General features: G+C 39.6%; 1 protein-coding gene across 1 annotated transcript; it reads right to left on the bottom strand.

Moving 5' to 3' along the window:
- Nucleotides 1-13,380: 13,380 nt before the first annotated feature.
- LOC126784023 (lysine histidine transporter-like 8) lies at nucleotides 13,381-15,325 on the bottom strand. Its single transcript, XM_050509533.1, is given in 5 exon segments — nucleotides 13,381-13,590; nucleotides 13,767-13,928; nucleotides 13,931-14,202; nucleotides 14,307-14,440; nucleotides 15,009-15,325. Coding segments are annotated over 5 exon segments (1,095 nt in total).
- Nucleotides 15,326-15,992: the final 667 nt, after the last annotated feature.

Consider the following 15,992-nt stretch of genomic DNA (forward strand, 5'->3'; position numbering starts at 1 on the left):
GAAATTAATTCAAGAGGACAATTGGAGGTTTGCGACATTTTGAAACGAAAACGGAAACGTTCTCGGATCGTTTAATTAGAAAACGTAACGTTACCGCAACGTATAGATCGACTTTTATTTCGTCGCTTGGTTGCGAAAACTTCCTTCACGAAAGTCGTAGAGCTCATCGATACGAATTCGTGGACACGTCATGCGTTCGAATCGGACGTCGGACGCGAAAGTTATTAACGTCGGAAATTTGTTTCCAATTTTGGAAATAGTATAAAAGGAAAGAGAGGAGATTAAAAATCAGAAAATCAGATTTTTTCTAAAAATCAGCTCGGGTACTGTTCACCCGAGCTCGGGTACTGTTCACCCGACCCAAAAACCTTCTCCGGCCGATTTCTCCACTATTCGACGTCGCCTCGTGTCGTGCCACCTATCAAACTGACGGGCTCGACGAGCTCCATCTTTTGGGCTACGCCTTGCACTCCGGCGACAACCACACACGGTGTAGCAACCGCCGGAAGTTACTGCTGTGGCGGCGCCGCCTCCTCCGGCCACCATGGCTCGAGATTCTTGGGGGGTTTTGCTTGTCTCAGTCCCAGCAACATTCCCACAAAAGAAATCGAGCCAAATCGAAGTGTAAGTACCCGAATCAAAATTTTAATTTCTAGGATTTGTGAATAGTGCCGATTTCATGTTCTTCGTTTTTTGGACTGTTTAGACTCAGATTTAGACCTTGATGTCAACTAGGAAGTTGTTGAAAATGTTGTTTAGGTTGTGGTGGTGAAATTTGGTGATGATTGGTGGCGGTCGGTAACAGTAACGCCGAATGAATAGTAATATTGAATTATTTACGAATCTACCCTTGCGGTGATTCCAAGATTTTTTCAAGAGTTTTTAATATTGAATTACGACACGTATACAATATAGTGGATTACTTATATATCGTATAAATGGTAATAAGTACTATATATATAGTTTGCTATATTATATACTATTATGAATTCATTGGAATTGGTCATTTCGAATGACGAGAATTAAATGTTAAGCATGTGATGTGATTTTTGTACAATATAAGGTGTGATTATTGTACGTGGTTTTAACATGAGTTTGTTAAAATGTTTTGTCTTCGGACGAGTTTTGTCTTCGGACGAGTTTTTTTGTCTTCGGACGTGTTTATGAAATATGACATGTATACGATATAATGGATTATATATATATTGTATAAATGGTAAATATGTACATATATATATAGTTTGCTATATAATCTACTGTTATGATTTATCGTGATTTATGTCATTTCGATGACGAGATTTAAATATCGAGCATGTGATTTTGATTTGTACAATATGATGTGAGATTATTGTACGTGATTTTAACATTGAGTTTGTTAAAATGTTGATTTGTCTTCGGACATGATTTTTTGTACAATATGATGTGAGATTATTGTACGTGATTTTAACATTGAGATTGTTAAAATGTTGATTTGTCTTCGGACATGATTTTTGGTACAATATGATGTGAGATTATTGTACGTGATTTTTAACATTGAGATTGTTAAAATGTTGATTTGTCTTCGGACGTGATTGGTACAATATGATGTGAGATTATTGTACGTGTTTGGCAAGTCGGAAACTAGCCTTTTGCCGGGCGAAAGTTACGATACAATTAGAGCTCTAGTCTGTCTGCCTTAGTACTGCATGTGAGGTAACGGGTGGTTATCTGCTCATGGGTACTCAGATTGTTTTGGATGTTGGGTAGCGGGTGGCTATCCAATATCGGCGGTGTATTACGAGAGGGGTAACAGATGTGTACCAGCGTTCTTGATACCCGTAATATAAATACATTTGGGTAACCAGAAGGGTTACTTAATTTCTCATGAGCGTTTTATTTCATATTTCTTTGGGACGACCAGATGGGCCGTCCATTGACTCATGAGTGCATTTATATTTGTTGATTTCTGGATTTCCGTATATATTGATATGCGAGTTATGTTTTTATTTTACTCATACGAGCCGTAAAGCTTACCGGGTTTGTGTTTACAATCCCTGTGCACCAATTCGATGGTGTAGTGGATAACTCCGCAGGTGTGGATTAGCGGGAATTGACAGACCGCTCAGAGGACTTGAAGTTATTTATCTCTAGCTTGTGTGAGGATTTTGTGTGACTATCTTGTGAGGTTGTTGTGAGGATTATACATTTCCATTTGATATAACGTTGAATTATAATTTGGTTTGTAATAATCGGTTTGACTGAGTTGTATTTTGAACTCAGAGATGATCCGCTGTGGCATTTTAAATGATTTCGATTTCATCGAAATTGTTTGGTGTTTAACGACTTTGAAATTTTGAGTTTTTAAGCTCGAAATTTGGGGTCGTTACAGTTGGTATCAGAGCCTAAGTGCGTATTTGGCGATTATCTATACCATCCAGGAGCGATGATCCGACTGCAGGCGGGCACCCATCACATGCTCCTCGGTATTGATATGTTGTCGGGTACGCGAGAGTGTTAGGAGCCATACCTTATGGTTTAGTCCTGTAGAGAGTATTGTGACGATACTCCGATGATTCACCTTCTTCTGAAATTTCATGATTGATATTAGTTTGATCTATTTTGTCGAATTTGAGACTTCACATGTATGACTGAGTGTTAATTGTTGAATGGTGATGAATTTGGAAAAAGGGCCCTGAACAGGTAGAGGAGATGGTAGGATTGACTCCTACATCTATGAGAAACTCTTTATGTGTCACTTCGCATTTGGAGTGTTCCTCGAATTGGAGACAATGAAAGGCTTGTCCTATTGTGATTGGAAGTGGAGAGTTCTCTGCTTATTTGATCGTGATTCCGGATCACACCTATGATGTGATCATAGGAATTGATTGGTTGAGTACGCAGTACACGGTGATTGATTGTTTTGACATGGTGGGTTCATTCGTAGACCCAGGAAACCAGAGTTTAGTATCTTTGACTCGAGGCGGATAATGCCATGAGAGCTTGAGTCATGGCATATGTTGAGTATGTGGATCTGAAGTAGCTATAACAGACATCGTTGTGATATCAGAGTAAAGTGAGACATTTCAGGAGATACTGTGTTATAGCCCCTATAACGAAGACGCCGTATGGATGAGACAAATGAATTCAAAGACTTAATGACTGGTACGATCAGCTTAGAGAGGCTACAATACTCTCTGAGTTTGACATGCGATCCAGATACTGGAATGCTAACAGGTTTGAGTATATAATTTCCTATCAGGGAAGAAAACTATCAATGAGTCTTGATAGAGAGCGTTGACCCTATATTGAGGGATGTTCAGTGTTTAAATGTCAAGGACTAGATTTTAGTTATGCAACTAATCTAAGTTGAAGCCTAACAAGGTTGAGATATTATGTTCAGGTAAGAGATGTGTAAACCATAGGTTGGAGGTGGTTAACGAAAATTTTCGTGACTAACATCTCTAACGCAATTGGTAACACAGTGGTAGGGCGTATGATACGTCCATAAAGTGGTAATACAATTATTGAATTGAGATTCACATTTTGTCGACGTGACATTCCAAACTTGTTTTGGTTCGGCTATAGACAATTGATGTTACGCATTGTTCTTGGCTGAGCAAGAAATATAAGGTGATAGAGAAATCTCAAGGTGGCGATATGAATTAATTATTTGCTAGATGAGCATTTAAATGAGAACGCTGGTGTTTCAGGATTTAATTATTTTGGTGTTGGGGATTGGAACTTCACAATGCCACAGGTCCAAATGAGACGCAATGGCGGTGAAGTAACTCTATTGAAGGTAAGGTATGAGATGACCTTAGCTTAATGATGTTTTAACGAATCGGTCATGACAAGTACCTTCTAACTGGTAAAGAAATGGTTGAGGACTAAATTTTCTTTTCAAGTGCAAGTGGCGTTAGTGTTGGAGACTTAGAGGTTCTTTTCCTCTATGCATCAGATTGTTTATTGTTGGATAAGGCGAAATTGACTGAAGTGTTCAACAAGGGATAAATTTTACGATAAAGAGTAATCAATTATATTACTGCTTGCAGAGAAGTTATTTTGGCCGAATGCGTTGGCCATGAGGGTTCTTAATGAAAGTAAAGAAACAACTGTTTAGAGTGGTAGTATAGCGATCATTTTGGATTAGTTTTGAGGAGATGGTGTACCTAATATCGGGTTCTGTTGAAGTAATTACTAAACTTATTAGTACTACAACGGTGGGAGAAACCAATATCTTAGATGATGCACTGGGGCATTTGTGTGGGACCGTATGTCATGCATTTGAGGCATGTATGAACCAGGGGGTAAAGTATATCTCAGTTGTGGTCGTGTTGGATTTTGCACTGTAAAGTTCACTTAATTTTCATGTTCCACCGTTGTGAGATAAATACCTTCTTTGTCTGAACCCCAAATTGTGGCATACCACTCATGGAAGCAAGAAGTTGTAATTAATTTTCGACGGTAAGTTTTGGTGAGTGTGATGGGATGCGTGATGCGTCACTCTTGTGGTGGCGGTAGAGGTTCTCTACTGCCTTGTGCGTATATTAGTCGATTCTCTGGTGAAATTTTTGAGAGTAATTCTTAATCCAAGGTGGTGTTCTGTGGTGGTTGTGAACTCAATGAGTTAAGATTTCTTTATCGTGTTGCCGATACAAATATGGTACTTGAGTGGGTATCATGCACGACAACTTTTTATGGTTATAATAAGATGATCATGAAAGGGGATTATTTTGTTGATTGGAAGGAATGGTAGGTTCGTTATTCTAACGATGATTTGTGGTGAAGTCATGAAGGTATTGTCGTGATAAAGCACGTTTATTTGAAAACCACTATGTGTGATGTAAGTAGTAGGCATGTGTTAATCATTGATTTGACTCATGTTAGATGTTGAGAGTTTTGACCATGCTTAGTGGTAGGAGCTAATTCATGACGTGAGGATAGTCTGTCAAATCGCAAGAGAGTGGTGAACTAGACAAAAGAGGGCATTGACGCCTCCATGCTGAAAACATCATTATGTTTCGGGAGGATGATTATATTTTGAGTAGCTCACATGCGACTATTATTGTTAGGACATGTGACAGATTGTCTGATGGAGGAAGTTTGAGGTAACGGAAGATAGGTTGAGAGCTTGTATGCTGGATTTTAAGGTAGCTGTGAAATCATTTGAGATTGATTGAGTTCGCCTACAACGACAGTTACCATTCCAGTATCGGCATGGTACCCTATGAGGCACTTAAGGTAGACCATGTCGATCACCTATCTGTTGGGCCAAAGTTGGGTGTAGTGAGATTTGACAAGAAAGAAAAGTTGGCGGAGGTATGTTGGGCCTTTGAGATTCTCGAGAAGGTGGGAAAACTAGCCTTGCCTACTAGCATGTCGGACGTTCACAATGTCGTCTACATTTCCATGTTGAGGAAGTATGATCCTGATGTGTCGCATATGTGATCGATCATAACACCATTGAGGTGAAGGAAAATACCACTTTTGTTTTGAGCCGGTTTGTATTTTGAATAGATCCATAAAGAAGCTTTGGAGGAAGGAAGTAGAGCTAGTCAAGGTATTGTAGAGCCATCATGATGAAGGTGATGCATCATGGAAGCTAGGGTCGGATATGAAGACGAGATACTCACAGTTGTTTATTGAGTGAACTTGAATTTCGGGACGAAATTCCTTTTAAGGGGGGTAGAATGTAATAACCCGAACTTTTAGAAACTAAATGTCGAGTATTTTCAAAGTGTTAAACTTGTGAAATTAATTCAAGACGATAATTGGAGGTTTGCGACATTTCGAAACGAAAACGGAAACGTTCTCGGATCGTTTAATTAGAAAACGTAACGTTACCGCAACGTATAGATCGACTTTTATTTCGTCGCTCGGTTGCGAAAACTTCCTTCACGAAAGTCGTAGAGCTCATCGATACGAATTCGTGAACATGTCATGCGTTCGAATCGAACGTCGGACGCGAAAGTTATTAACGTCGGACGTTTGTTTCCAATTTTGGAAATAGTATAAAAGGAAGGAGAGGAGATTAAAAATCAGAAAATCAGATTTTTTTCTAAAAATCAGCTCGGGTACTGTTCACCCGAGCTCGGGTACTGTTCACCCGACCCAAAAACCTTCTCCGGCCGATTTCTCCACTATCCGACGTCGCCTCGTGTCGTGCCACCTATCAAACTGACGGGCTCGACGAGCTCCATCTTTTGGGCAACGCCTTGCACTCCGGCGACAACCACACAGGGTGTAGCAACCGCCGGAAGTTACTGCTGTGGCGGCGCCGCCTCCTCCGGCCACCATGGCTCGAGATTCTTGGGGGGTTTTGCTTGTCTCAGTCCCAGCAACATTCCCACAAAAGGAATCGAGCCAAATGGAAGTGTAAGTACCCGAATCAAAATTTCAATTTCTAGAATTTGTGAATAGTGCCGATTTCATGTTCTTCGTTGTTTGGACTGTTTAGACTCGGATTTAGACCTTGGTGTCAACTAGGAAGTTGTTGGAAATGTTGTTTAGGTTGTGGTGGTGAAATTTGGTGATGATTGGTGGCGGTCGGTGAACAGTAACGCCGAATGAATAGTAACTATGAATAGTAACTCCGTATGAATAGTGATATGTAACAGTACTGTGAATAGTGATCTGTAACAGTTAATGTGAACAGTGTCATGGTAAAACAGTAACTTGAACAGTGTTTTGTTAAACAGTAACTGTGAACAGTGGTTTAGTAAAAAAAACAATGATTAGTAACATGAACAGTGTTCCGTGAACAATGTTTTATGAACAACATTTAGCTGTGCTGAACTCGTCACCTGATATTTTAAGTATCATTTTCTAAGCATTTATCGTGCTATTAGGTGACTGACGAAACGAGTGAGGAAATTACTTTCAGGGTCGTGGAAGTTGCACGCAGGAAAGAATGTGAGTAAAATCTCACTTATTTATGAATCTACCCTTGTGGTGATTCCAAGATTTTTTCAAGAGTTTTTAATATTGAATTACGACACGTATACAATATAGTGGATTACGTATATATCGTATAAATGGTAATAAGTACATATATATATAGTTTGCTATATTATATACTATTATGAATTCATTGGAATTGGTCATTTCGAATGACGAGAATTAAATGTTGAGCATGTGATGTGATTTTTGTACAATATGAGGTGTGATTATTGTACGTGGTTTTAACATGAGTTTGTTAAAATGTTTTGTCTTCGGACGAGTTTTGTCTTCGGACGAGTTTTTTGTCTTCGGACGTGTTTATGAAATATGACATGTATACGATATAATGGATTATATATATATATTGTATAAATGGTAAATATGTACACATATATATAGTTTGCTATATAATATACTGTTATGATTTATCGTGATTTATGTCATTTCGATGACGAGATTTAAATATCGAGCATGTGATTTTGATTTGTACAATATGATGTGAGATTATTGTACGTGATTTTAACATTGAGTTTGTTAAAATGTTGATTTGTCTTCGGACATGATCTTTTGTACAATATGATGTGAGATTATTGTACGTGATTTTAACATTGAGATTGTTAAAATGTTGATTTGTCTTCGGACATGATTTTTGGTACAATATGATGTGAGATTATTGTACGTGATTTTTAACATTGAGATTGTTAAAATGTTGATTTGTCTTCGGACGTGATTGGTACAATATGATGTGAGATTATTGTACGTGTTTGGCAAGTCGGAACCTAGCCTTTGGCCGGGCGAAAGTTACGATACAGTTAGAGCTCAGTACTGCATGTGAGGTAACTGGTGGTTATCTGCTCATGGGTACTCAGATTGTTTTGGATGTTGGGTAGCGGGTGGCTATCCAATATCGGCGGTGTATTACGAGAGGGGTAACAGATGTGTACCAGCGTTCTTGGTACCCGTAATATAAATACATTTGGGTAACCAGAAGGGTTACTTAATTTCTCATGAGCGTTTTATTTCATATTTCTTTGGGACGACCAGATGGGCCGTCCATTGACTCATGAGTGCATTTATATTTGTTGATTTCTGGATTTCCGTATATATTGATATGCGAGTTATGTTTTTATTTTACTGATACGAGCTGTAAAGCTTACCGGGTTTGTGTTTACAATCCCGGTGCACCAATTCGATGGTGTAGTGGATAACTCCGCAGGTGTGGATTAGCGGGAATTGACAGACCGCTCAGAGGACTTGAAGTTATTTATCTCTAGCTTGTGTGAGGATTTTGTGTGACTATCTTGTGAGGTTGTTGTGAGGATTATACATTTCCATTTGATATAACGTTGAATTATAATTTGGTTTGTAATAATCGGTTTGACTGAGTTGTATTTTGAACTCAGAGATGATCCGCTGTGGCATTTTAAATGATTTCGATTTCATCGAGATTGTTTGGTGTTTAACGACTTTGAAATTTTGAGTTTTTAAGCTCGAAATTTTGGGGTTGTTACAAGAAAACATTACTCCTCTCCCTGGAGCTGACTTCAAGTACCTCAAAATCCTCACAACAGCATCCATATGATCCATACTCAGATTATGCATGAACTGACTCACTACACTTACTGCATACGCAACATCTGACCTGGTATGTGACAAATAAATCAGACGTCCAACTAGCCTCTGATAACGAGTTTTATCAGTGGGCACTTGATCTGGGTACTCTGCTAACTGATGGTTCTGCTCAATAGGAGTATCAATTGGAGTGCAATCTAACATACCTGTCTCTGTTAGTAGATCAAGGATGTACTTCCTCTGACACAGATAGATACCATCACTTCCCCGGACTACCTCAATACCCAAGAAGTACTTGAGTGTACCTAGGTCCTTCATCTCAAACTCTATGGTTAGCTGCTTTTGTAATCTATCCACCTCAATAGTATCATTACCAGTAACTACCATATCGTCAACATATATGATTAGGGCTGTTACCTTCCCTTGTTGGTGTTTGAGAAATAATGTGTGGTCTGAATTACTCTGCGTGTAGCCAATTTTCCTCATAAATTGTGAGAATCGTCCAAACCAAGCACGAGGTGACTGTTTAAGACCATACAAAGACTTTTTTAATCTGCATACGGAGTTACTTGGAGAAGTGGCCACATATCCAGGCGGAAGATCCATGTATACTTCCTCTGTTAGTTCTCCATGAAGGAATGCATTCTTAACATTAAACTGCCTAAGTAGCCAGTTCAAGTTAGCAGCGATAGAGAGCAATACCCGGATAGTGTTTATCTTTGCAACGGGTGTAAATGTCTCATCATAGTCTATGTCATATGTCTGGGTGAACCCCTTTGCTACTAGGCGTGCTTTATACTGGCTTACTGACCCATCTGGATTGTGCTTCACTGTAAACACCCATTGACATCCTACAGTCTTATTGCCATATGGTGGAGGTACAAGCTCCCAAGTATTGTTCTTTTGTAATGCTTCCATCTCTTCCTCCTTTGCTTTCCTCCATTTTGAATCTCCTAATGCATCCTGCACTTTGTTAGGTACTGATACAGTAGATATTTGATTCACAAATGACTCATATGACTTAGATAATCTTTTGGTAGATATAAAATTGGCCACGAGATACTTGGCTTTAGTCTGAAGGGTAGGTTCATATTTTTTTGTGGGTTGACCTCGAGTAGACCTATTTGGCAAAACATATTGTCTACTATTAGCCTGAATAGAATGACTAACCTTAGATGAGTGATCTTCTGTATCAGGAGAGATTTGGTCAGGGGTATAAACAGTAGTACGAGATACATGAGGGGCAGTTGTGTTGTCAGCTTCTGGTACCTGAATCTCTTGAGTGATGACCTCCGGTGGTGCCTGTGTGGCTGACACCTTGGTAATCTCAACGGAACCTGTTACCATATCGACTGGCTCATTTGTCTCCCCCTCTCCATGATACAGCTCTTCAAAATAGGAATTCTCCCCCTGAAAAGCAGTATCAGAAGAGGAAAAATAACTCATGTCCTCAAAAAAGGTAACATCCATAGTGACATAGTACTTCCGAGTAGGAGGATGATAGCACCGGTACTCTTTCTGATGTCCCCCGTACCCAACAAACACACATTTAACTGCCCGTGCATCCAACTTAGAACACTGATGTTGTGGAAGATGAACAAAAGCAACACAACCGAAAACACGGGTAGGAAGATTATGAAAAGAGAGTAATGAGACATGAGATGCAAGCACCTCATATGGAACTTTCCCTTGAAGGACACGAGATGGAAGACGATTAATGAGGTGGGCGGAAGTAATGACAGCATCACCCCAAAGGTATTTAGGCATGTGGGCACTAAAAAGAATACACCGAGCCATTTCAAGTAAATGACGATTTTTTCTTTCAGAAACCCCATTTTTCTAAGGTGTGTAAGGACACGTTGTTTGATGAACAATTCCGTGTGTGTTAAAGAACTCCTGAAAGACATGATTCACATATTCCCCCCCCCCATTATCAGACTGAAGAACTCTAATTGTGGCATTATATTGGGTTTGGACAGTGGTATAGAAGGCTTGAAAAGCTGGAAAAATCTCATCTTTAGTTTTGAGGAGAACAACCCACGAAAGACGGGTGCAACATCAATAAAAGACACATAATACTGCATCCCTGACACAGTAGACTCTTTGGATGGTCCCTAAACATCAGAATGAATTAATTCAAAATGAATAGTACTTTTATTAGAAGTACTAGGGGAATAAGTAGACCGATGACTCTTGCCTAAAACACATGTCTCACAACGTAAAAAAGACTCATCCACACGAAGAAACAAAGTAGGCATAGATTTTTTCATAACACTAAAAGATGGATGCCCTAAGCGACGATGCCATAACCAAATTTCACTTAGCTTGTCAGAAGTGGAGACTAAAGCGGTCCGAGACTGTGCCCCTGGTTTCTCCCCCGCATATGTCTGATCCAGATGAAACAACCGGCCCCTCAAATACCCCTGACCAATTAGCTTGCCGGTTAGAAGATCCTGAAATATCGCATACATAGGAAAAAATGTCACAAAGCACTTAGCATCAGTGATCAATTGGGGAACAGATATCAAATGATGAGATAAAGCAGGTACATATAGCACATTGTGAAGTTCTATTGTGGGAGTAATACGAACTGACCCTTTCCCTAATACGGGGAATGCCTCACCATTAGCATTAGTAACATAGGATACTGGTGGAGAAGACAATACAGAAAAATAAGATTTATCATAAGTCATATGATCAGACGCACCAGAATCAATAATCCATGTATTAGAACCAACAAAGTTAGAAATGTGTAAAGCATACCAATTTCTGGTTTGATGCAGCGGAAACAAAAAAAAGATTTTGAATCTATCTTGGGTGCACTTGCACTGTCGGTGAACCTACACTGACAACCAAGAATTTTTCAAAAATCGGATTGGACCGGGTCGGATCGTGGACCGGGTCGGGTCGGGTCGGAAGCAGACCGGGTCGGGTCGGAAGCAGACCAGGTCGGGTCGAAAGCATACCGGGTCGGGTCGGAAGTGGGCAGGGCCGGGTTGGCTGGTATGGTTGAAATCGGGTCGGGAATTCGCCGAATTATCTCGTGAATTCAGGCCGGGTCGTCGTCGATTTTTTTCGGCTTCCTGCGCCTCCGGAGGTGCGGCTATCGGGGATTCGGAAGAAATGAGTTCGTCGTCGGCGCCGGTGATGAACCAACCGAATAGGAATTGCCCGTGGAAGTGGGCTTGGTCGCTACGCACCTCCGTGCTTCGACTGCGCCTCCTTGATCGTCGTCGGAGCGGGGAGGACTTGGTCACGGGGAGGACTGGCGTCTGTGTCTGCGTCTGCGGCGGCGTCGGAGTGGGAGCGACGTCTGCGTCTACGCCTCCGTCGTCGCTGCGGGGAGAGCGGAGATACCAAGCAGCGTCGAGTTTTCCTCGGGGAGCGCTTCGTCGGAGCGGGATACCAAGCAGGCAAGCAGCGTCGAGTTGTCCTCGGCAAGACAGAAATGCACGGCCAAAAAACCCAGAAAAAACAGAGACTCAGCTCTGATACCAACTTAAATAATTTGATTATATTACTTGATCACTTAATGAATGTATACAACATCAAACTGGCCTATATAAGCTAACTAAAGTACTTTTGGTGACAAGTGCTTCCTTGATTTCCTCCGTGAATGACTCCCGTGATTTCCGGAGTTAATCATGCTAAAGCTAAAGTGAATCGCACTAACAACGACAAACAGGTGAAAGCTCAAAATCACAAGGAAACAACATGCAGAAAAAAAAATCCCAGAAACAATTGGGGACCAAAAATCGACATCGAGATGAAGAGCTTTGGGTGAAGGGTTGACGCCAGATGAGGAGAGATCGAGTTGGTTCGCAGACCAAAATAATCTCACAAGTAGCTTCAGGGTGAGATAATGGCTGTGACATTGAGAGGTTTAGGGTTACATCATTTTAATAGAAGAAAATTATTTTTATCTTGTTCTTTTTTGCTTGAGGCAATTCAGATGAGTACATCATATATGAGTAAGAGATTCTAAGAGATATGCACATATAACTAAATTGAAGAAGGGGAAAAATGTCAGCACTTCTTACAACAAAACCTTCGAGTCTAAAATTGAAAAATGTAGCCATACCAGCAAATTACGTAGCCACAAAACAGCAATAATGAGAGTTCGTTATCCTTAACCAATCAGTACTGCAATTCTTCTGCCGATGCCATAATAGAAGAACGTTTTGAACTAATTACTAGAACTAATTAATGAGATTACACTCTCTAAGAAAATGGGGGGGGGGGGGGGAATCAAACATAACTGAAAGTTATTTGTTAGGTGCTCAGTTAGATAGATTGATCGAGGTGAAACCAACATTGCTCAATCTCTGCTGCTGATAGAAGACTAAGCTTCATTTGGATGAGAAATTATAGGAACTAAGTGGAATTCGAGAGGTTAAAGATTCTTTGAGGAAAACATTATCAACAAGTGGCACTGCGTAAAAAAATTCAGATCTTGAGTCGTTCTAAACCCGTCTGTAAAACTAAGTCGTTCTAAACTTCCATTTAATTAGTAACGACAACTCCCATATAATTTCTTAAAATTAAATTATCAGCCAATTTCAGATATTATCTGTTGTGCGCAACAATTTTGAATTAGTCAATTTTGACATAAGGAGTGTTCTAGTTCACACAAAATGGTAGTATGTGACAAGGCAGCTTTAGTAACAGTTCTGATAATTGATCGAAATCAGATATTTTGTCTTGTCATGTGATGAAATTAATCCAAATCGATCTCTTAAATCTTTTACAACTAACCAATTTACTTACATTGGATTAGATAGATGAAAAATCAATGCCGCTCTCTCCATAAACTTATCAAAAGTTGCACAAGTGATGCTGTGATAGCTAGTCACTAAGGCTTGAAGAAGTTGGCATGTAAGCCTTTGTTGCCTAAATTCCATGCTGCTTGCTTATGCAGATAGAGTTATAAACATTCAGAATTTTGACTTGATTGAAATGATCTCTCACCTTGTTTCCATAAGTCCAGAATCCAGCTATTGCTAGAGGAGCCAAACAGATAGCTATGAGTATATATGATATAGTCACTCCTCTCCACATTGTCTTACACGTTGGGAATTTCGGATTTGTTGGCAATGTCCCCTGCACATTAGTAGATAAGTATTTTAGCCTTTAGATGCCATTTCAAATGCAGCACTTCTAATTTCCACTCGTAGTTAATCTGATACACGCTTAAGAAGTATGGAGGTTCTAAACTACGTAATTCTAGACACAAGCACAACTCAACACCAAAATCTGATCAAGTGGCCAGAGCTCACCTGGATTTCAAGAACAACATTGTGACCTCTGAATGCAAGACAAATGATACCTATTGCATTCATTATCCCTCCAAACCTATCCATGTTAGACTCCATTGCTGGCGAATCGTATGATACGTTATTGATTCTAACCTTTCCAATTGAAAGACCCCAAACCAGAGTATACAATACACAACTGCAGTTGTGCTGCCAATAAAAGAGACCCAAGCCAGGGAGTTCAAATTGGGAAACTGAGCCACAACAATGGCCATGCATATGAACACCAAGAAGCACTCTGCACCAGACAATGATTTGGGATCACAGGTTGATCCATCCCTACACATAGTTCTGATGAAGAGCCTTATTGTTCTACCTCCTACGATGATTAATTGTACACATGTTCCAGCAGAAAGATACATTACCGGTACCAGAGCTAGAACTTTCCCTAGCTTTTGACCTGCATGAGCAACAAAGATATACATATTGGTAACAAACACTAAATATTTCTTCACCAATGATTTATAGGTAACAAAAATATGTATATGATGATTAGTTACTGACCGAAGACTGTTGTTGCGAGGTCGAGGTATCTACTGTAACGAGTTCCAGAGTCGGATTCGTGTAGGTGTACGAGAAGCCATTTGGTGTAGAGCTGCCATGTGAATGCCAGAGACAAGCATACAGTTCCCCATTGCCTGCAACCAGCAGAAATTTAATTATTACTATGATAATCGATTAATTAAACCAAGGAAACTGATCGATAGCTAGGATGGTTCCGAGTGATATTGTAGTTCTAAAAGTTTGGGCACATGGATGTAAATTCAATATATATGAAACTCATGTGCTTTGGATTCCAAATCTCTTGGACAAAATAAAATATAATTTCGAAACCTGTTAATATTTAAAATAAGAACTTGATTGCAATTGAAAAACAAAACAATGGAAATTAGCTAAATAGCACAACAGCAGCAAGATCACCAAAATGGTAAAATCAGATGGTTTAATCTCAAACCATTGAAAGCAAACATGACGAAGCGTCGAACTACTTGTAACAGTCTGCCGTAAAATTTTTCATTGCAGAATTAGTCTGAAAAGTTTATACAAAACTTCAGATAGAGTAATTCAGAGTCTCAGACGGACTACATTCCATAACATAATATATCAAATTGTCGACGGCATATATATAGCACTTACGAATAGTCGAATACAAGACCAATATTAGTTGCAAAGCTAAAACATTTGAGATATATATATGTTACATACCATCCAAGAGTGGCAAATGCAACAGGAAGCAAAAGGGCTTGTACTCCGATTCCTGAACATAGTAAATGAAAGCTAGCAGATAATACATTGCCTTTCCTCGATTCGGTGAGAGGTAGCCAAGCGTCCTGCGGATTGAGCTCCCCATTATTGATGTCGTAATCATCATCCAAATGATCACTTGTAGGACTAGAAGTAGCACTAGTGATGGGAATGAGTTGCGCAGAATAATCAGACCTTCTACTTATGCTGTTAAACGAATGAACCCTATCACCTATCCTCCGATTTGCTTCATCAGCCACTTCTTCCATTCCTGCCATTTCCTTAAGTCCTTTTGCAGAACACAGATACAAAATGCCGAGTTGAACTAGCTAAAGCTTTGTTTTCAGTTCCAGCTGAGGTAGTATGTATATGTACTTATAGTACGTGGGTATTGAAGTGCCAGTTAAATAATGTGGTGTGCGGCACCTTACCGGCATTGTGACTATATTGACTTGATTGCCATATGATGATAAAGCAGATGGGAACTAATTGGTGATGTAATCGCTGATGTTTCTTCCAAATGCATGCTTAGCATATATTAAACGTTTGTATTCAGCGATTTATATTCAATTCGACCACCGGGTTCAGTCTCCGCTGTCAGCTAATTCGGTTGGGACGTTTGTGCATGTAGTAAGACAGTTTTATATGACAAAAAAATAAAGAGAAAACATATCAAATCATTAAATGATTGAAATTTGTTCCTTTCATGCATGTTGATTTATGTTAGGTTACTAAAATACTAGTATCAGTCTTTGAGAACTACAGGTGCAGTTCACCTGAATGGGACTCATCTTTGTCGAATAACAACACTGCTTGTCGACATATAGTTTAGCGGGCATCACTAACTAACTGATGTTCGATCTACTATATGAGACAGAGAAACTATGTTGCTACTTATCTAATAAAAAAATTTAAATGTTATCAGATAAAAGAATAAAAATATAT

Source organism: Argentina anserina, chromosome 2 (genome assembly GCF_933775445.1).
Source record: "Argentina anserina chromosome 2, drPotAnse1.1, whole genome shotgun sequence".
NCBI lineage: Eukaryota > Viridiplantae > Streptophyta > Magnoliopsida > Rosales > Rosaceae > Argentina > Argentina anserina.